The 22,962-nt window shown below is 37.3% G+C and overlaps 1 protein-coding gene across 1 annotated transcript in view; it reads right to left on the bottom strand.

Moving 5' to 3' along the window:
* Positions 1-14,317: 14,317 nt before the first annotated feature.
* Positions 14,318-22,962, bottom strand: part of LOC138705009 (matrix metalloproteinase-14-like) — a 102,645-nt gene continuing 94,000 nt past the window's right edge. Inside the window, exons 9-10 of the mRNA XM_069833545.1 lie at positions 18,469-18,574; positions 14,318-14,780 (exon numbers count right to left, since the gene is read on the bottom strand). Coding sequence (XP_069689646.1) covers positions 14,647-14,780; positions 18,469-18,574 — 240 coding nt within the window. The 3' untranslated portion in view covers positions 14,318-14,646. The remainder of the gene's footprint in view (positions 14,781-18,468; positions 18,575-22,962) is intronic.

The raw sequence follows: 22,962 nt of genomic DNA, 5'->3' as shown, positions 1-22,962 counted from the left end.
TACATGCTCCATCTACAGTCAGGATTCTACAGTGCATATTTTTGCTGATCAGTTGAAAGTAAAGTAAAACTTTTTTATACAATTTTTTAAAGTTTGCGTTGACGAATATGCAATTTTTATTAAGATAATACACTTTTGTGCCTATATTGTAGCATATTTTCAGATTTTGTTGCAGTAACTCCAAAGTTTAAGTATTTTGTAAAAAATTAGATTTTGGATTATTTGGTTGTCAGCACATAATATTTTTATTAACTCTATTCAATGGTTGGAAATTCCTTGCATATGAAGAGTAGTTGTAGAGAAACCTAAACAACCACTCCCTGCTTTTGTTCCAGTGGAGTACTGCACAACAAGAAGCATTCCAGACATCCCTACTAATCTGAATCTAACACCCCATATCCACCTTTCCTCAATTTCACTTACTATTAGTTGGTACGCCAGCAATCCAAGTGTCAAGTGTGTAATTTTATTGTATTTTGTGTGCGGTTTATGCGAGTGCTTTCGTACCTCCTGGAAATTCAGTAGTATAATCCTCAAGAGAACACAATTCCTACGTACAAGGGCCTACTGGTGAAGCTGTCAATGCCAACTATGCATTGCGCTATCATAAACCATGGTTACAGACAGCACTGTGCTCAAAGTAAAGGAAACCTTGCGTCAAAAAGGAGTGACTTGCTTACAAACTGACAGTTTGTACACTAAAATTTTGTCAAGTAACCTCATGTGATCTTGAACGATCATTTTCAGCATTCAGAAAAATTCTTGTAGATAAGAAAGCATGACAACAGAGAACACCGAAAAGTTGTTAGTTGTGTTTTACAACCAGAAATAGTAAAGTAAACAAGAAATGAAATGTATATAATGAACCTTAATGTCAAATGAAAGAAAATACATATGTATTATATCTCTGTCGGTGACTGACCGTTGAATTTCAAGTCGTTTATCTTGATCGTGGGAGTCAGAGTATTAAAATGAAAAACAAAAGATAGATAAGTGGTTGCCTTTATTCCAATGCTCTGGTCTCAGCTTGCTTGAGTCTAAGCTAATCGTTTAGACATAGGCTACTTTTTTTATCACAGATTAGTACAACCTTTTACTATTTCTCTTTCCCCTCACTATAAACTGTGACGTTGCTACTATTCACTACGGCTAAGATGTAAGTTACGTACGTCAAGTTGACCACGTCAAGTTGACCACATCCAGTTAATGATGTCCGCTCTCTATACTTTAGATAGTACAAATAATTCGTACCGAAAAATAACAAATAGCGCTGTAATCTGTATAGTCCAGAGTCCGTGGATATCCAGAGTACCGCAATCGTTTGAGCCGGCAAATGCCGACAAATCCGCCATTGTTAGTCCAGCGCGCTATGCAGTATACAGTTGCATAGGGAAAGAATGTAATTTAAGTGCGAAAAATGTAATGCTGCTGTGTTCAGAACTGTTCACAGAGAACTGAAAAAAGCGCACATTTGTTTTCTCTGTGACAAGGTGAAAGAAATAAGGAAAAAGGAAAGAAGTGACTATAAATATAAAAAGGAACGATCCACTACCTAAGCGAGCATACATTGTGAGACTAATGAATGACTGTATTTTGATATTTTATTTTTTCAAAAATTGGGCCCCAAAATATTTTTATTATAACTAATCTAGAATTTAAGTTGTTTCAGCTATGATATTTCTACGTAAAACAAATTAAAATCACGTACCAATTAGGATCAGTGTCAAATTTTTACCATCTTCTCCCTTTCAAATCAAGCATTTCTGAATTGAATCCTATTTGCTATTTGCAAGAATGACATAATATATTTGTGAAGTTCTGAATTCATTCTTGAGACAAGATTGTATTGTTTGGCTCGATTGGAAAATGCAGAGACCGTAGAAACTAGAAACCTATTAAGGTTAGACTGATGTGAAATTTCAATTTTCTAAACTATTCTAGGTAGATCTCTGAAATTTTGTACTTTTAATTTGTAATTTTAAATTGTGTAAATTTAGATTTTCAAAAATTGCTACTATTATGGCCAGAATTTTTGCCTACATACTTGTCAGACCTTCAGAAACAAAACTTACTATACAATTTTCCTTTTATTTTACTAAAAAAAATGATTAAAAATATGTAATGTACTAAAAGTGTAAAAACAGAAAAAAAATTCAATTCGAGCGTAAAAAAATACTATTAAAATACCTTTTATTGATATTCTGGCTGATATGCATATATATTATCAGGCAGTACATCTCACTTGACAATATGTGTCAGGAGAAGAACAAGTGTTTGTATGCATCTGAAGTCTGATTAGTGAAATATGTAGCTAATCGGCGAAGTATGCATTGGAGGGAGAAAGGAACTGGCCACCCTACCCCATTATCTCCTGGCCTAGTTGTCTCATGAGTGATGCCTTATTGGTGGTACTTATGAGATTCAAACCTGTCTTCGGACATTTGACTAAACAACAGCAATAACAAAAAATATGAGTGTTAGGTGTAATCCTGATTAGTAAGGTTTGTTAAGAACATATTCAAAAACCTCTAATGATTATTGTAATACGGTAAACTCTATGTAAACTGTAAGAATTGTTTATGTATTTTCGCGATATGACTTCCTAAGCTAAAACGACATAAAATAAATACATTAAAAAAACCTCTAAAAATTCATGCACGTAGTACAAAACCTGTAGAAAGAGTTGAATTTTTAGCAATGCAAAATTTACAGTAAATTAAAGTTGAGAAAATTCACTTCAAAGTTTTGAATGATAATAATGAACCAGACATTTTGAAACATATAGACCTAGCATATTATATACAGAATTTACCCTTATATACACTACCACGCTGTGCACACCTCACCTACACTAGTAAAATAAAGGTGACTAAAAAAACTATGTAAACTCATGAAAACACTATAATAGATAAATATTATTTACAAATCACTATAGACTGTAGACACTATTATAGCACTAACAATAAAACTGTTAGAAACTTGCAAATATTTCTTGTATCACAAACAAAAACCAAGCATGGAAAACACGTTGTTATGGCTACTAGCAACAAGCGGAATTTTCCTTTAGACAAAAGTTATGCTCTCCTTTGTAACTTAATGTTTTTAAAGGAAAGCAGCCTTTGAAGTAGGCCTAACATCTGTTAGCTACACTGGCTCAATCGGAAATATAATATAATAAATAATGTATGAAATAGAGCGTAATTTCCTAAATGGTCGCAGAATTCAGAGTGGAGGGCGTGGATGGAGCATTTAAATTAACAGTCAGAGCCCGCAGCCTTTTAAAAAATGTGACCCTAAATAGCTGATAGACCGGTCGTATGGTCATGAAATTTGGGAGAGAGCATCTTTAGACCAAAAATGAATTTTTAAAAATAAAAACAAACAAACGATTTTTTGACCAAAAATGACAAAACCTCACGTCAGTGTATCCTTGGGGACATTATACTGAAATTACTAACTTCCATTTTTTAAAGCTAAATTCACAAAATATTTATCACTAGTATATCTGGTTGATAATAACACATGTACAAAATTTCGTCTCTCTCTCTATAAGTGGTTTGCAGTTTATTAATAACTTAATAGAATAATATTGTATTGCTTTATACAAAAAGTTCCTTGAGTCCCAATTTACATTATTTTTAATTAGTATTCACTTATATGCCGATAGAGGTGGATTCCTCCAAGTCGGTGACCGGGGGGTGCAGTGGTGGCTCTCGTGCTTTTCTTTTCGGCCATTTTTCGTCTTATCACCAACCACCACTTTTCGTTCTCTCCTCTTTTTCATCACTATTTCTCATTGCCGGCCACCATTGCATGCGGAACGCCCACCACATCATCACAGCCATTTTCACCTCTCCATCCCCGCTGTTTGTTTTGCCACGTCCGCCACCATAACGGGATTTCTTAAGAATGCCTGGTGAGGCTATATTATTCTTCCTCTTCTAGTCCATTATATTCATTCTTAGGTTAAGGTTCTTAGGCTTATAACTCCCGTCTCACCAGGGGGGATCTTTCCTATCTCCGTGGTCCAGTCCCACGGTTTCGAGCGCGACTTCCAACTTGTGTGGCCCGACAGGGCGCCCAGCAACGAAGCAATAGTGGACCCTTCATACTGCCCCTATATGCAAGTTTAGGTGCCGAACCCGAGCCCAGACGTCAAGTACACTCACGTAGATTCCCCCCAGGGGGCCCGGGGCGATTTAAACGTCTCGGTGACCGACTCTGCTCGCCGGTACGGATATATCGCTCCGACGTGTTACCGCTGACTTATGGGTGTCGCAGTGTAATCAACCACAAGTCCCCTGAAGCTGCGTGCGATCTCGGATTGCTCCAGCTTTGGGAGGGTAGGTCGGAATTAGCCGCAGTAGTCTGGCGGTTGTGTTCATTGTAGAGTGGGGAGCCACGGGCGGTTATTCCTCTGGTAGGGGCATAAAACTGCGACACGCCTCTGGTGTAAGACTTGCCATTAGGTGTGTAATGACCAGTTTGAAGGGTAACTTGCGTGAAGTGGGTTACTTGGGATCGGGCTGTGGGGAGGTCCCCACGGCCGGCACAGACCGCGAAGAATATTTCGGTGTCTTTTTCTTTCGCCCCCCCGGTGGCAGGCTGACGCCGACGGTTCCGTAGGGGGGGCCAGTTCAAAATGTCCTCGCGCTCCAACCTTCCTTCAACTCAACAAACTAATAATACAAAGAAAAGGAGAGTGGCTGATGCCATTATGATTAATCCCGACTCAGTAAAGATTGTTGTGCCGCCTGCGAGATATATCAACATGACTCTTGACAACACCGAAAAGACGATGAAAAACATCAGCCCGTTCTACATCAAGCGCGCCCTCGATCAGTTGGTAGGAAAGGTCAAGAATGCAACTCGCCTCAGAAATGGAAGTCTCCTCATAGAAACATTAAATCCGAAACAGAGTGAGACTCTATTAGAGGCGAAGTTGTTAGGATCGTACCCTATTCAGGTTGAACGTCACTCCTCACTCAACAGCACACGAGGAGTCATTCGTACGGAAGCTCTAGATGGTTTATCTGACGAAGAAATTCAACTAGAGTTAGCGAGACAGTCTGTTTCCAAAGCTTACCGCCTAACTGGTAAGAAGGATGGACAGACGTTCCCTCTGCGTACAATTTTCTTGACCTTCGAAGTACCGTCTCTCCCAGAGTTTATCTACGTCGGGTATGATCGTGTTCCTGTCCGCGCGTATGTGCCGAACCCTATGCGGTGTTTCCGCTGCCAGAGGTTCGGACATACGCAAAAGCGTTGTACAAATACCACCGTTTGTGCAAAGTGTGGCGAGTCTGATCATAGTGGTTCCCCATGTTCTCACGCCGACCATAGTGTCAATTGTGACGGGGACCATGCATCCAACTCAAAAGTCTGCCCGAGATACACTGAGGAGAAAGACATACAGGAACTTCATGTGGAACAAAATCTTACCTTTTTCGAGGCGCGGAAGAAATATTACAGTGACAAAAAGAAAAATAACAAACTTGCGTATGCGTCAGTCGTTAATAAATTAATCCAAGGTACTGATGCATCGACACAAACGCCACCTCTTACAGCCGCTACAGTTTCTGGAAAAGTCGAATCCTCGACACAAACTTTTGTCGATTGCGCCACCCAGACAGAGACAGATGATAGCTGTGGCCTTACCATCCGGCCGTATGTCCGTCAGCCTCTTCCGGAGACGGCGAGTACAAGCGACTCGAAACCTGACGGAGAGCGAATCGCCACAGCCTATCAGTAAGCAGTCTGGAAAACTGAGTGGCGTCAAAGAAAGGAAGAAGAACCGATCCCCTGTGAAACCGCCATGAAACTATTATGTCCACAGATATAATACAATGGAACGTGAACAGCGTTCGCAGCCGCTATGCAGAACTACAGCAACTGGTCTATCATGAACAACCTTCAGTTGTCTGTCTTCAGGAAACACACCTCCTGCCAGAACATTCTCTGAGTATTCGGGGCTACAAAGTCTATCGGTATGATCATCTAGCCGGTGTACGAGCTAATGGAGGGTGTGCTATCCTGTCTAGAGACAATATACATTCCTCTGCCATTGATATTCGTAGCCATAACCAACTTACAGCTGTCAGAGTAACCTTACCATCTCTCTCCTTTACAGTCGCTTCTATATACTTTCCTCCCGATTTACCATTCACAGAACAAGATTTGCAGATTATTGCCGCACAACTACCCGCCCCATTTCTTCTTCTCGGGGATTTCAATGCTTCTCACCATAACTGGGGCTCGAATACAGTTGATGACAGAGAACGAAAAATAGTAGAAGTTTGTTCCCGCCTGAATCTTATTGTCCTTAACACAGGCGAGGCCACCCATCTATCAATGGCCCATGGTACATAGTCCATGATAGACCTCTCCACTTGTAGCCCAGTTTTGTCTGCGCACTTGGAATGGTCGGTCATCTGTGATCTACATGATAGCGACCACTTCCATCTTCGAGTGCGTCTTTCCGCAATACGTCCTGCGGAGTCTCGTTCTCCTAACTGGGTTATAAAAAAGGCGGACTGGGTTGGATTTTCGAAGTCCTTAAGATTCTCTGAAGGTGAATATGACACTGTGGATTCCATGGTTGAGGAATTCTCAAAGAAGGTGATTGAGGCTGCCGAACTGAACATCCCCCGGTCATCCTGTAGACCAAGACGCATTCCTGTGCCTTGGTGGACAGAAGCGTGCAAGGATGCTATCCGCGAACGGAAACGTGCCCTTCGCCTCTTCGATCGTCATCCAACCCAAGATAATTTTGTCCATTATAAACATCTCCGTGCTCGAGCACGTCGTATTATCTCTGACGCGAAAAAGTAGTCCTGGACAAAATATGTATCATCTTTAACGAAGAATGTCCCAGCTAAGGTATTCTGGGACAAAGTCCGTCGCGTAATGGGAAAATGTAGTTCTGCTATTCCGGGTCTTCTTAATAACGGAGATATAAGTACAGATCCCGTAGAAATAGTTGAACTACCAACTACTTCTTTTGTCCATGTAAGTAGCTCAGCACATTATGACCCAGCATTTTTAACACACAAAAGAGCTGCAGAAGAAAAAAATTGTGTTTTACCTCTAATAATATGACACCATATAATGCACCGTTCAAGTCCGCTGAACTGCAGGCGGAACTTGAGAAATCCCCTGACACCTCCCCAGGTCCCGACAATATCCATAACCGAATGCTACGCAATTTGCCACCAGCTGGTAAGTCCTTCCTCTTAGATATATATAACAAAATTTGGGCTGAAGAGACCTTTCCTTCTTCTTGGCGATTGGCCATAGTAATTCCAGTCCAAAAAACTGGGAAGGACCTATCGTTGCCTATTAATTACCGACCTATTTGTCTAACGAGTTGCGTGTGTAAGGTTATGGAGAAAATGATCAGTAAACGCCTTCTGTGGGTACTCGAATTGGGAAACCGATTATCCGGGATTCAATGTGGTTTTCGTAGGCACAGATCTGCTATAGACCATCTAGCCCGGCTGGAAGGTGCCATTAGGGATGCTTTCCTGAAGAAGGAACATTTAGTGGCTGTCTTCTTTGACCTGGAAAAGGCCTACGATACCACTTGGCGGTATGTAATCCTCCGAAATCTCCACAACTGGGGTCTTCGTGGAAGTCTCCCATATTTTATTGCCAACTTTATGGCGGAGCGGTATTTCCGAGTTCGCATAGGTACCACACTTTCTAGTGCTCATTTTCAAGAAAATGGCGTTCCGCAGGGGTCTGTATTGAGTGTGCTTCTATTTCCATTGCGATTAATAGTATAGCCGACAGCATAGGCTATTCTATACGTGGATGATTTTAGTTTGCATTATAGTTCGATACATCTGCCATCTATCGGACGACAAACACAACTTGCCATCAACGTATTGTCTGATTGGGCTCGTCGCAATGGTTTCAAGTTCTCCACTCAGAAGACGCAATGCATTCACTTTTATAATCAACGTGGATTACATCCCCACCCTGATCTACGTCTCGACGGAGTGGATCTACGATATACAGACACTGCGAAATTTTTGGGACTCATCTTTGAATATAAGCTATCTTGGGAGGCACATATACGGGACTTACGACGGCGATGCGAAAAATCCTTAAATATACTTCGCCTATTGTCAGGGGTACGCTGGGGTGCAGACCGAACAGTTCTTTTACGCTTGTATCGTGTACTTATACGTTCAAGACTTGATTATGGATGTTTTATTTATGGCTCGGCAAGACAATCGAAACTTCGAATATTAGACGCAGTACACCACCAAGGTCTGAGACTCGCAACGGGAGCCTTCCGAACTAGTCGGATAGAGAGTCTCTACTGCGAGTCTGGGGAATTGTCTCTGTATCGGCGACGAAACATTTTGTTGTGCGCATACTGGCTAAAACTGCTTACTCAGCCTGAGCACAATACATTCGATAGCTTTCATTACTCCCCGTTTGCTTATCGGTACAGAGAGAACCCACGGCGTCCTCGTCCAGCTGGTGTCCGGTTTCGTGACATTCTCTCTGATCTGGACATCACACTCCCAACAGTTATGGGAATTCAACACCCTCCCACTCCGCCGTGGATTATGATTCGTCCCCTATTTGATTTATGCCTGAGCCAAAGTTTTAAATCATTTACACCCTCTTTTATTTATCGTCAACGTTTTAATGAATTGCTATCACAATTCCCAGATTTTAGCCTAATTTTTACTGACGGATCCCGTGTTAATGATTGTGTAGGTTGCTCCTTCATCGCAAATGGTCAAACGTACAAGTTTAAGATGACGTCATATACCAGTGTTTTTAGCGCGGAGTTATATGCTATCTACCGGGCATTATTGTTTTTAATCAGGGAACCTCGAGGCAGATATCTTATCTGCTCCGATTCTTTAAGCGCCATTCAGTCTCTACAGTGCTTCTACTCTGATGATCCTCTTATTCTACGAACCCAGGCTCTTTTCCACTCACTCCTGTCGACGGGTTCCGAAGTCGGAGTAGTGTGGATCCCGGGCCATGTTAGGATTCCAGGAAATGAGGAGGTAGATGCTGCAGCCAAGGACGCAGCACTGAATGGTACACCGATGTATTGTCGTGAGAGGTGGCGAGACGTCTTCAACACTTTGAAACATTTAATCTGGCGGCAATGGGAGGAAGAATGGTCTGCACAACAAGGGAATAAATTACGAATGATAAAGGAAAGTGTTCGGGAATGGGATTCGTCTAAAAGAGCGTCACGAGCGAAGAAGTTTTAGTTACGCGGTTGAGGATTGGCCACTGCCGTTTTACACATGGCCATCTTTTAAATGGTGAACCTCCTCCGGTGTGAGACGCTTGCCATGTTCCAGTTTCTGTGGAACATGTGCAATTGCACTGTAGGAAATACGACGTCAACATGAGATAGGCGTGACGCTCTTGGAAACGATTTTAATCGTGTGAACGCAGTTTTAAAGTTTTTATCCAGTACAGGTCTTGACAACGTCATTTAATTTTTATCGACCCCTAGACTCTTTACATCTAGGGGACACACTATTTACATCTTATCTGCCCTGTACTCGGACTTTTATATTGGATTACATTTTATGTATTAATATTTCTGGTCACCAGACTTTTTACATCTGGTGACGGTTTTAGTAACCGACTTCCTGGAGATATATATGTATATTTTTTGTACCTTTCGGTTTTAACACCGAGATTTTAATTGATGTCGCTTTCCATCTTTTAAATGAGTTGTTGTACTGACTCTTGTTCAAGGGCGCAAATAGCCATAGACGCTGACACGCCCTTTAAACACCATCAATCATTCACTTATATGATTCTTTATATACATTGGAACAAACATTACTATTGGAATTTTCTGTACATCGAATGGGTAAATTACTAGGAAATTTTATGGCTATTAATTTTTTATTTTTATAATAAAAATTCTAGTAATTTACTGATTAAATTAGAGCAAACCCTATAGTAAGCTTTGATTCCATGTATATAAGGATCCATATAAGTGAAAATCACTTAAGAATAATGTCAATTGTAGGGCACTATTAAGCAGATATATCAGTGATAAAAGTTTGATGAATCTAGCTTCGTAAGTATGGTAGTTACGGATTTCACTGTTGTGAACTCTTAATATTAATGAACTTCGAGAAATTTCAGTATAATGTCCCCTTATATGCGGAAGCCGGAGAGTTCGCACGAGGAGTGTAGTTGCAAATGTTTAGATTTATTGTTATTTTATTTGCAACATTGTTGTTTTAATTTGTTACTTGTAACTTATTCAGTTCTTGTTGCTGTAATACCTACAACTGTGACGTTTATGAAGGAATGTATTGAACACTTAAATGTATATTTATGCTATTATAATTATTAAATGAATTTTTTTACATTTGTATGTTGACTGACAATAATGTTCTATAATATAAGACGTTTTTGCCCTTGAAATTGAAAATATCTGAGTTTTACTTTAAATATTCCTATTCCTAGCGTTTTGAAAAGAACTAACAATGACAGCCGACTCGGTGATTGCGCTACTCTGGTATATTCACGGACTCTGGTATAGCCGACATCTAGCAGCCTTCAATGTCTATTCGAGAGCGAGAGAGAGGAGACAGATACATCACTCTGCTCTCCGGTAACCATGACAGCAACAGTTCAACCAATAAGATAGCTGGTTAGCGGAGTGTTTAAACTTAACTAGAACGCGCGAGGGGAGCCGAATTTTAAGACGTCCTACCCACCGCTGACAACTGTACTGCAAGTCACGGCTGCTTTCTGCTGTAAATTCATAAACATAGATTTTAAATCCTAAAACATAAATTGGAAAACCTAATTTCAGTTTCTTAAAACCTATAAATTCTGCGCTTGGTAATGAGGTACGTCACAGGCCTTATATTTTTAATACATGTAATGCAAACTCTCATCAGTCACGTCTTGGCCTCCTCAACTTTCAAACCCACCGTCCGCCACTGCAATGTATTCCATATGTTGGAGTTAGAGAAAACGAGAAGGCCGACTTTCTGCCTGAGAAGGGCACACATATAAAATATTTGGAGACTACGTCCCTATCTTTCCATTCAACGAAAATTATAATTAAATATATTATAACTTCTAGACTAAAAGATACAACACCCTACAACAATTAAGTCAAGCTAAATCTTGGACTAGCCTTATCAACAACAAGGCTGCGATAGCAGACATTCCTAGAAGCAGTGCGGATTTAGGCCTTGACTACCTAGGCAGTTGTCTAGGGCGGCAATTTCCAGGGGGCGGTATTTTCTCTCTCTCTCTCTCTCTTTTTTTTTTTTTTTCTTTTCATTTCCATTTTACGGTGAAATTTATTTTTAAAACACTTGTTGGTAAATCTTTTCTGAAGTTTTTTCTTGAACACCTTGTGGAAGGTGTTTACTGTTTTGTTGTCGCATTGTCGCGGTCGCGATGAGAGTAAAAGGAAAGTGTACAGCTGCATATTTATATTGTAATTCCTGTATCACGTTATTATGCTATGAAACTGCATAAATTTAACTGAGTGTATGAACAAGAATGCATTGTTGAAAATAAAATTGGATGTGTGTTTATTATTTATCGCTATGAATAGTAACCACAATTCTCAGTTACATTTCCAATAGGCCTATAATTCTATCGTCAAAATACTATTTAATAACTTAACAGCATGCGCACTATATAATTCAATATGAAAGATTTATTCCGCAAAGAGTTGGAGTTTATTTTTCAATTTGCTTTATATTTCCTATAGAAGTAAAAAATTCTAGTAATAATTATTCTAACAACAAAAACAATGCTTAAAAATAAACCACAACCTGCCTTTTCTGCCTCCGTGGTCTGTTGGTCAGCATGCTGGCTTCCAGATCAGGAGGTCCCGGGTTCGATTCCCGCGTTAGGCGCTCAGGTGAGTTTTTCTTGAAGAAGAAGAATTCCCTGGCTTTCTAGAGTCTGGAAATTTGTATGAATGTGAGTGTGATTGTGAGTGTGCCAGGTTAATATTAATTAACCAATCATTACAAATATAAAAAATACATCAGGACTGTCGCTGGGCAGTAACCTGAACACACGTTTCAGAATTACGTTGTTGACAAGTAACTTCATCTGTTAGCACAACCATAAAGCATCTAATAGATGCTATAGAGTTACGAACAAAGAAAAAAAAAAAAAAAGAGCCTGCCTTTCACAAATCAATTTTGTTTCAACAATGAATAAGTTTGAATATGTTTCTTTGCATCGAATATGATGTGCTTCTTCAGATCAACTTTGATGACATCATCAGTGCTTTCTCTGTGAAGAAAGTGCGAAGGAAATCTTTATACTTCACAAGTAGAAGCATGTATTTTGATTTCAGTAATTTATTGTTTTCTGAATAATGAGTAACATTTCATTCAAAAGTAATTTAAATAAACCATGATCTGTGTAACAGCTGCTTATAAATTGCTTGTGGAGTAGAAGGGCGGCAAATTTTAGCACTGCCTAGGGGCGGCAACACCTAAATTCGGTCATGCCCAGAATGAAAGTGTGGCTACATTTCGCATAATAACGAAGCATGATTGTTTGACAGACTGGAAGCTGTGAAAGCAGTAATGAATTGGAACACATCAGGGACTGCACAGCACTTCACAGTCACCACAACAGATCTAAAGGAAGTTGTATTGGGAAGCTACAAGACTGATGATTATGTTTGAAAATGTTTGCGCATTAGATTAAATAAATAAATCTTTTATTATGCACATTTAAGACTTAGTTTGTACATAAGTTATGAATTCTGGTCCTACGCATGACGAAAATTGAGTAGCAACGTAAGTGCGGTAGCTGTAAGGAAAAGTAATGAATTCATTTCTTATAATTTTAATTTTAGAAATTTTTTAGAGTGGAAAGAAAGAATAATGCTGGTTTGGAAAGTATTATAAACACACTATTCATGAAAATATTGTAAGATAAGTCACTTTCACAAAACTGTAATTAGATGAAAACTGCTTGGCATATTTATCGCTAATTCGAGAATATCCTAAGCTCATGTGCAGTATTTATCTTCCATATCACATTATTTCATTTCGTACCTATACATTTTTATCATTTTTACCTCCGATATTGTTTTCACTTCCAAGTAGTTATATTCACTTATACTTTCAATCTCTCTTTCGCATATGTAATAATATATTTTGCCCTTGTCCACCAAAATCACTATAATACGGTGGGTTGGAACTAAGAGCAAGCGGGCAATGTGCCGCGGGTGGCGCTCTGTGAGGGGGGAGGATCAAAATTCCAAATTAGTGTTTCTATGTTGAAAGTTTCCGGACACTTACTCATATAATATTTCCCATAATTAGTAACAATTAATGTAATATGAATATACTATATTTTTATTATGTAGAATCTAAAGTCATATTTACCGTAATGCGACGAATCTGCCAACCTCTTCCATCCGGCGACGGCGTCTATTTGTTATAATGGTATCATCAAAATCTTTACTGCAAGAAAAACTCGGAAGTTTTTTTTTCTGAAGACTTCTAAGATTCATTCATTGGACTAATATTTTTATAAGCAGACAATGTTTAAGATAATAAATTATAAACAATGTATTTTAATATAATGATATAATTACTAATACGTTGCAAGATATTGTGTGTTTTATTTTCTTAATCGTTTCCTAAACCTAAAAACCTGTCTTATTATACATAATTCTTAATTCACATTAAAATGTGAACAGTCTTTCTTTTAAGCGAAACACTATTACCACACTATAAAAATTAGCCCAAGCTTATATCTTTACATAACTTTTCCGCGCTCAGCTTTGGTTTAGGCACAAGTTGTCATCATTTGATAGATATCCAAGTTTCTGACAATTTCATTCTCAGTTGAGATGCTTGCTAATGCTGACGAATGTTCCTGTCTCATTGAAGGGGGGAAGATGCATTTTCATTAGTTTCAATTTACTGAAGCTACGCTCTCCATTTGTCACCGAGATAGGTATTGTTAAGATAGTCGTAAGGCATGTCTAAACAGTCTGCCTGATCGCATGCAAACAAAATATGTGTTTGGGCGTGTACAAATTCTGCACCAGTATTATTAACTATTGGGCATTTAAGCTCCTGTTAAATAGTATGAGTCTATTTTTGTATAATAGAGTGATATGTGCAAAACAGAGTAAAATAAAAAAAAAATAAGGTCAGAAAAGGAGATGCATGGTAATGAAATGCAAATATAGATACGAATTATTACGGTACAGTATATCTTGGAGAAATGTTTTGCAAACTCTTAACTAAGTAAGTAAAATAGGAAAAGTAGGTTGGTGTGCTTTTTGAGATTCAATAATAACAAAATATTATTAATAATAAAATAATAATACTAATAATAACAACAATAATATTAACAACAAACAAAACTCTAAGATAACCAAGAACATAATTATTGCAAGGCAATTCAATCTTTTGGAAATATTTTAGACAAAACTTCATAGTGCAAACATAACTAGATAAGAAAATTGCTCATATCCTACTTTTGTTGAAAATTTAACCCTGAATCAGTTGCAAATTTTTAATAATGTAAAAAAAGAAATTAATGAAGAGAACAAAGAAAGTGAAATCATACATATTATTGCTACCAATTTAAATTAATCACGGAGTTAAATGGTAATAGATCCATGGACCCTAGTTAGAATGTATTCTTGAAGACTAGATCTGTAATGATCTTCAAATGAAGAATAAGAGAAGCCATAATGATTATACGTGGACTAGGGATCGGAAAGCAGGCAGAGTTGACGCTTCTTGCTCCAATCTGTGATGTATCTGTAACATTTATGTTATACTTGTATAAGAATTTATTTATTTATACACCGTGTCCTGATTAGAGGGATCGAGAAATAAGTGCTAATGTAAAGTATAAATAATGGTTTTATAACATAACTTTTTATATAACTTGATGTAAAAACTCTCCGAGTTTCGGGGAATGGTCAGTGCAACTCGATGTGTGCGTCTCGAGCTATCCTGAAGACATCTAAAAGGTACTCAACCTTCTGCCAAGTGTTCCATAATATTTGTGGCGTGATTAGCGCAGCTACATTTATAATGCGTTGTCTCAGTTTTCCCTGAGTGTCAACTGTACCACGTTGGTACACAACACTCGTCTTGAAGCTCCAGAAAAAGGTCAATGGGCGTCAAGACGGGTGACCTAGGTGGCCAGGCACGGATTCTCCTTTTCCGATCAACCTATCGTGGCCTTGGTTTGACAAGGTTCTAACTAATAAAATTGGCAAAAATGTGTTTTTCATTTGTAATCACTCTTCATAATACTGTCTAGCTTATAAATACATTTCAGCACCATTTGTTGAAAAATGAACGAATTAGCAATGTGACAGAGTTCTATCTAATGACAACTTTTGAAAATATTTATTTTGACAAAGTTCTAACTGCAAGCCGCTGCTATTCTCTCGCTAAGAGCCAGGAATTTAATTTGTGTTATGCACAGCTAAGCATGATACATTTTATTTGTAATTTTAATAGCGTATTGATAAATATATGAGTAATGTGTTCAGATTATTGATAATTAATTCAAAACAAATATCAGTATAACGGTACTTTTTCCCATAAGAAACAGCTATCAGCATAATGAAAGTGGGATATCGAAGTTCTGACGATATGTTCCGCGATGACTACCCTGATGATCAGATTCTTCCTACTTCACCTGATAATGAAGGTTATGAAGAAACAACCTCAAGAATCTAATTTCTTCAAATTAGATGTCGTACTCTTTCACAGTATTATAATGCCAACAATAGCATTTCGATGGACAAAGATTTACACAATAAAGAACGTTTTGAGTATATAGGACACCTAAACAATACGGAAGATGATTTTTATGTTTACTCCCTTCGTTTTCCATTTAGCCATTTTTCACGTGTTCATAACATTTACACATCCCCATTACTTAACATACACATTTTTTATTCGTCAATAATAAATTTGATGACTACCTTCACTTTCAAGAAACTCCTTCTTAAACCAATATTTGTAATTGTGTAATTATTTGTTTAATTAAAAAATATAATATAAACAACACAAAATATATAACTATATTTAAATAATACAAGCGACATTGAAATTATAATAGATCTAGTAACAACAAGAAATACATATGTATCTATTAATTTCAGAAATAATCAAGAAAATATACCGAAAAAGAAGGTACAGAAAGTAGTGTCTAATCCGCAGTCATGGAAATGCAATATTAGAAGTAGACATCTTCCACAAATAACGTCAAGTGAGATTGGCCTTTCATGAAGAGTAATATAACAGAGATCTGATTGTTTTCACAAAATATATTTTAATTTCTGTAATTTATTTAATGTCAATTGTTATCTAATTACGTGGGGTGTAACTTTAATAGTGGCAACACTGCTTTAAAAGCGAAACGAGACGGAGTTAATTGTTGTCATTTCTACCACATGCTAGTCTATGTCTGCCTTCCTCCTCCCTAAAAGGACTCTTCCGTCCGACTCACAGCGAATGCTGTGGAGAGATGAAGTTAGTCTCCTGTTAGTTACAGCTCTAAGCGGTTGTGTTTCGCCATGTTTACAAAGCAGGAACAGCGATCTTGGTTGAATGTTAATGCACAGTATTTCCGTCATTTTTTAAACATAATCTGAGATCAGCGTTGCGAAGAAAGTGCCCACACGTTTTGCAGAACCCTCCCATCATTTTGCAGGATAATGCAGGGGCCCATACGGCACGGTACTGTCGCTGGGGGTGGGAAGTGCTTTTTCATCCACCACATATGCCGAACTTAAGCCTCTGTGATTATGACTTAATCCCAAAGATGAAGGAACCACTTCGTGACGTTCGGTTCCGGACTATTCCCGATATTCTGCAGGTAGTAGGGCGGTCCATCAGAAACATTAACAGAACAGGAGCTGCTACAGAAATACTACGACTTCCACATCGCTGGCAACGAGTTGTAGACAATGCTGGTTACTACATTGAAGGATTGTAGAAGCTTCACAGATATATCACTTGTATATTCGTAATAAATAAATAGTTGCCATTATTAAAGTTACAATCTGTGTATAAATCAAAAGAAAACATTTTTTTCAAAGTTTAAATGTTTTATGTAACGAATAATAATGTTTCAAGTAATGAAGAGAAATATAGTTTGACAAAGTTCTATCAGCTCTTAGAACCTTGTCTCACGCTGAAAATACATTATGGAAGGACATACAGTAGTTCTAACTGCAAAATTACATATTCTAAACGAAATGAATGAGCGGTCTAAGTAGGCTATGAAAGTATGTAATTATAAGTTCAATGCTTTAAGATGCCACACGTAACATTTCATAAGTATAAGAAACTAAATGTTCATATTACAATAAATTGAAACTTTGAAGCTCTGTATCTCAAAAGTATGGAAAAAGCAGTTAGAATCTTGTCAAACCGAGGCCACGCTATTGTGAAATTTTGCATTCAAGAAGCCAAGCACTGCTCCAAAGTAATGGGGTGGAGCCCCATGTTGCTGAAAAACCGATCCTGGGGGAAGATGGTCAACAACAAAAGTTATGAATATGTCCAGATACACATTTCCTTTGATTGTCGCCTCGATGAAGAGGAATGATCCAATGACGGAATGTTTTACTGAATGGCATGAACATGCAACTGTTTTTTAACCATTGGTGCATAAACTTGGACATCTTATTTTAAATGATGAGCATTTATTTCTCGATCCCTCTAAGCGGGACACGGTGTATATTGGAGTTCATATTTTTATATTTATTATAAAAAAGAAACAGCATATACTTGTAAATACAGTGTGCTCTCTCTCTCTCTTCTTGATATTATTAATTGCTGTATTATAATAACCGACAATATTGCTTTGGGTTATTGAGTGTATCTCAGAACTACGTGTTGTATTTTAAATACAATGTAATATACAGTAGTGGCAAAAAAAAAAAAAAAACCGGACCGACCCTTGTAGCTGATTTCAGAGCCTTGTTCACTCCAGAGCACGATAGACTGGTAACTAAGACTTTCGTGGTTCGAATCCTGCCTGGGAAGGAAACTTTTTTTGTTCCTTATTCAAATTTATTCCCAATATTTTTCGATTGCAGCGATATTTTACTACTTAATTAACTTATTATTCCCAGGACAAGAATTTTACCAGCACTCGAAAAGTATTGGGAATAAATTTGATTAAAAAAAAAATCCTTCCCAGGCAGGATTCGAACCACGAAAGTCTTAGTTACCCAGTCTATCGTGATCTGGAGTGATCAAGGCTCTGAAATCAGGTACAAGGGTCGGTCTGTTTTTTTTTGCCACTACTGTACATAACGTTTTATAGTAAATATTCTGCAATAATTAAAACAACTGTACAAGTTTCAATATATTGTCGTACGTATATGTTACTTTGTATAAACATAAGCCTTAGGTGTACAGATATTTCCACAATAATAAATAAAATACATATTCGAAGTATTTTATGCATAGTCACCTTGGCAATCGAATTCATCAAATTCTCCAGAGTCACTTTTACACCTGAACCACCATGTTCCCGTTGGACGGTGATAATTAGGATGGTCTGGGCATCCAGAATCAATCTAAATTCAAATAAATAAATAGATATAATTATCCATATAAATTCTATTGCATTTATTACAGGAACGAAATTACTTAATATTGCGCATAGGTTACAGACCTCGAAAGACGGAGGACTGTGCATGACACTACAAAGAAGAGACTTACACGTATTATAGAGAGAACAAACAACTTGGACCAACAGGTTCTGTCCGAATGTTTACTTGTTTCCATGGTTATGGCGCGACACTGTTCTAGTACAGCAGTCAAATTCTGTCAGTACTCGTTATTCAGTATTAACCCTCAACTGGTGACATGAACAGTACAGCATTCGTTGGTAACAGGGGTTGCATGCCACCCCAGGCATTTAAAATGCAGATAAACAAATACTATATATATATATATATATATATATATATATATATATATATATATATATATATATATATGTATCACATATTTGTAGAACCACTTTCACTATTACATTCAGACTTTCCTACACATAAGAGGTAACATTTATCATATAAGGGTACAGAATGATAAAGTTTTATGGTGCCGAAAAACTGTCTATACAAATATCCTTCCTATAATTACTACAAACTGGTCTGCCGTACTTAGCACTTTGTATCACTTTTTCGTCCTTATTTAATTAATAGGCTTTATTGGACACAATAATTACGCAGTTATGATGGCAGAGTGAGAAATCGCATATTTTAAAGTGCTGAAAAACAGGGAATATAAATGTTCTTCTGTAATCATTATCAACTGGTCTGCCACACTTAGAACATTCTGTCTTCACTTTTCTGTCCTCTTCTAGAGAGCAGCTGGAACATTTTTTTAGCTTGGTCAGTCTGAGTTTGATCTCTCCGAGATCGCTGCCTCTTTTCATCCATAGGAATTAAGTAGCATTCGCAAAGAAGTCATAGGCAAACTCTTGCATAAACGTCGTTTCATGTGAGGAGATACAAGTTGGAAAGTCAAGGTCTCATAAAATTTCCTCTTTTCAGGTTTCATGGTGATTTTGTTGCCTTTTTAGGCATGGATGACATAAGAGATTTCTTGTCATCGATAGCAAACTACACATATAATACTTTATATTTTCTATTCGATGTGTTATTGTTTACAATTTACGCATCATCATAATCATAATCATCATCATCATTATCATCATCATATGCGCTATTCTCAAATTCTGCGAAATTTAGAACTTTGACATTCATATCAGATGAAATTTCAGAGGATAGATGAAAAAAACTATATCTTCACTACATACGGGCGAAATCTGACAGAGTGGATAATAATAATAATAATAATAATAATAATAATAATAATAATAGTAATGGTAATGGTAATGGTAATACTCGTTACACAAAAGATAATAAGAAATTACTTTCAGAAGAGTACAGGATGACACAGAATATGTGTGACAGTGCAACTCAAAGAAGAGGAGGAGGAAATATTTGCTACCGTGGAAGATAACAGGGATAGTGAACACCCCAAGAAATAATCAAATCCGCTTACAACAGGAAATAACGAGATTATCGCCGGGTAATGAATATTCTGACTCTTTGGACAATTACATGATATTACAAAGACGGGGATAAAACAGTGAACAGAAATACCAATGAATAATTTTAAGGGAAAAATTATTCCGGGGCCGGATATCGAACCCGGGATTTTTGGTTAAACGTACCAACGCTCTACCAACTGAGCTACCCAGGAACTCTAGCAGACACCGACCCAATCTTTCCCCTTTATATACACAGAAATACCAATGTAACACAAAGAAAAATATCACGCTTGGGTTGCGCGCAACACCTGTTACCATCAGAGGGTTAATATTTTAAATGCTTCAGATTATTTTATTAGTATTCATTGGTGTGAGATTTATTTCAGGCACAAAGTATAATCTTATTTGACTGTAATTGAGAAGGAGAGACCTTTCATCCTTCCGGACCATTGAAGTTTGTAGACGAGTTTCGGTCCTCCTTAATGCAGATAATTCCCTGTCATGTGCTGCTGCGCTTATGAGTGTGATGACTAGGCCCCGGATTTTTATGTAATATGAAAGTGCGAAATATGTACATAAAAATGTAGTAAATATCGGGGAAATATATAATTAAATATGTAGTATTAATAAAATATGTAATTTAAATTCACTATTTATTAATGCATTAAATTCACAAAAATGTCGTCACAATTTAACTAGTCAGTTGAAGTGGGAGGATACAGCCTGGAAAATCGATTTGCCATTTCTACTACATTGTAGCCTATAATTTGCAAATACAACTTGTCTCTGCCATAATTTATGATTTTTTTTGTGCCTTGAGATTTTCTAGAAACATATTTTTCTATGGCACACATAATGGTATTTTGATTTACCTGACACCCGACTCAAACTCCTCGTTAATAGTCTGCTTTCAATTTGTAACATAGTTAAATGACCGGCGCACCTGACCATCCCAGATTCTGAGAAAGCATTATGGAAAAGATATGGAATTGAGGCACTCCGAACTATTACCTTTTACAGATAAAGAGCTGGAATCCCTAGTTTTATGTTTGTTTTTTTATTTATAAAAGAACTATTCTCTTAAGTCAGCTTTAGAAATTGAAGTATTTTCTATAGTTGTGAACAAAACATAACGACGTCAGTTCCGGGCCCTCCCTCTTTACCAGCATCGTGTACTATAATGATAACAAAAGACGGCCCTCCAGTCGGAGTAATGGGACAGCGACGTTAAGACATATATGTTAAAATATGTATGCAAAAAATCAATAATTTACTCTGAAAAATAAATCGAATTTAATAAAAAAAATTGAAAACTCAATAATTGCCTAGATATGTACAGAAATGTTACGTTGTTCACATATTATGTAAAATATGTAATATTACTAAGCATATGTAAAAATATGTAAAATGAAATTCAACTATAACCATATCATAACCACAAATCGCCGACATTTGTCATTTTCAATAGTCAACAAGTGAAGGAATGCAATATGTAATTACATAAGAATCCGGGCTTTAGTGATGACAGCAACCTTTAGAATTTGACAATTTGAGGTAAATTTGGATGTAGATTTTCCTTCCCTGAACTTTTCAAGTGTCTTAATTTAAAAGAAGCAAGAACTAGCCTATACATCTGAGTCAACTAATTTGTTTCTACGAGTAGCCTAATACGTTTTTTGATGCTATTCGACAAGTGTGGGCTTCGTTACGGCACAGGAGAAGGAGAACTTCTCCTTTTCCCATCAACATCAACATCATCATCATCATCATCATCATCATCATCATCGTCGTCGTCATCATTTCCTACACTACACATAGGCCTACACGACATAATCCCCACATATACACATCATGCACAACGTGGCCGATCAAAGTGCAACTTAAGAATGGGTCACAGTCCTGCCATCTGTACGCGATATGCGGAACCCAAATCGCACAAGTGAAATGGGTAGGCATTGGATGCATACACACAATTGTAATTTCTACTGCGAATAGAGTTTAATGCAGTATTTAAAAACACATAATATTTTCTAACAATGAGAAAAAGGAAACAGGCAAAATTGAAATTCTTGCAGGATCCAGTTGGGGAGAATAGAGATAATTATTTCAATGACGAGAAGCAAGTCGTACACTTAGGAATAAAAAGAGAGATTACTTGAAGGAAAAACTGAATGAGTTAGAAACAAATAGTAAGAATAAAAACATTCGAGATTTATATAAGGGTATAAAGGAATTTAAGAACGGATATCAGGAAAGGATAAACGTGATCAAGGATGAGAATGGCGACTTGCTTGCAGACTCTCATTCAATTCTGAACAGATGGAAAAACTATTTTGGGCAACTACCAAATGTATATAGACCAAATACAAATGATCGGGACGAAATTCAAATACAAACTGCTGAGCCATTTATAACCGAACCCACACTTTCAAAAGTCGAAATTTCAATAGTAAATTTGAAAAAGTACAAGTCTCCATGTATCGTTCAAATTTCAGCAGAATTAATGCAAGAGGGTGGAAGCGCATTATCTAGCGAAATTTATAAACTTGTACTTGCAGTTTGGGAAAAGAAAATTGTACCATAAGAATGGAAGGAGTCCAAAATTGTACCTATTTTTAAGAAAGGGGACAAGACTGACTGTGGTAACTTTCGAGGAATATCACTTTTATTGACGTCGTACAAAATTTTGTCCAATAATCTTTTAAGAAGATTAACTGATGGGGATCATCAATGTGGTTTTAGGCGTAATATATCGACTATTGATAGGATTTTTTGTATTCGACAGATATTGGAGGAAAAAATGGGAATATAAGGATACAGTACATCAGTTATTCATAGATTTGAAAAAGACATATGACTCGGTTAAGAGAGAAGTTTTATATGATATTCTTATTTAATTTG

This window comes from Periplaneta americana, chromosome 8 (assembly GCF_040183065.1).
Source record: "Periplaneta americana isolate PAMFEO1 chromosome 8, P.americana_PAMFEO1_priV1, whole genome shotgun sequence".
NCBI classification, from domain to species: domain Eukaryota; kingdom Metazoa; phylum Arthropoda; class Insecta; order Blattodea; family Blattidae; genus Periplaneta; species Periplaneta americana.
The sequence above is the reverse complement of the archived record's forward strand: the minus strand, read 5'-3'. Positions and strand labels throughout refer to the sequence as shown.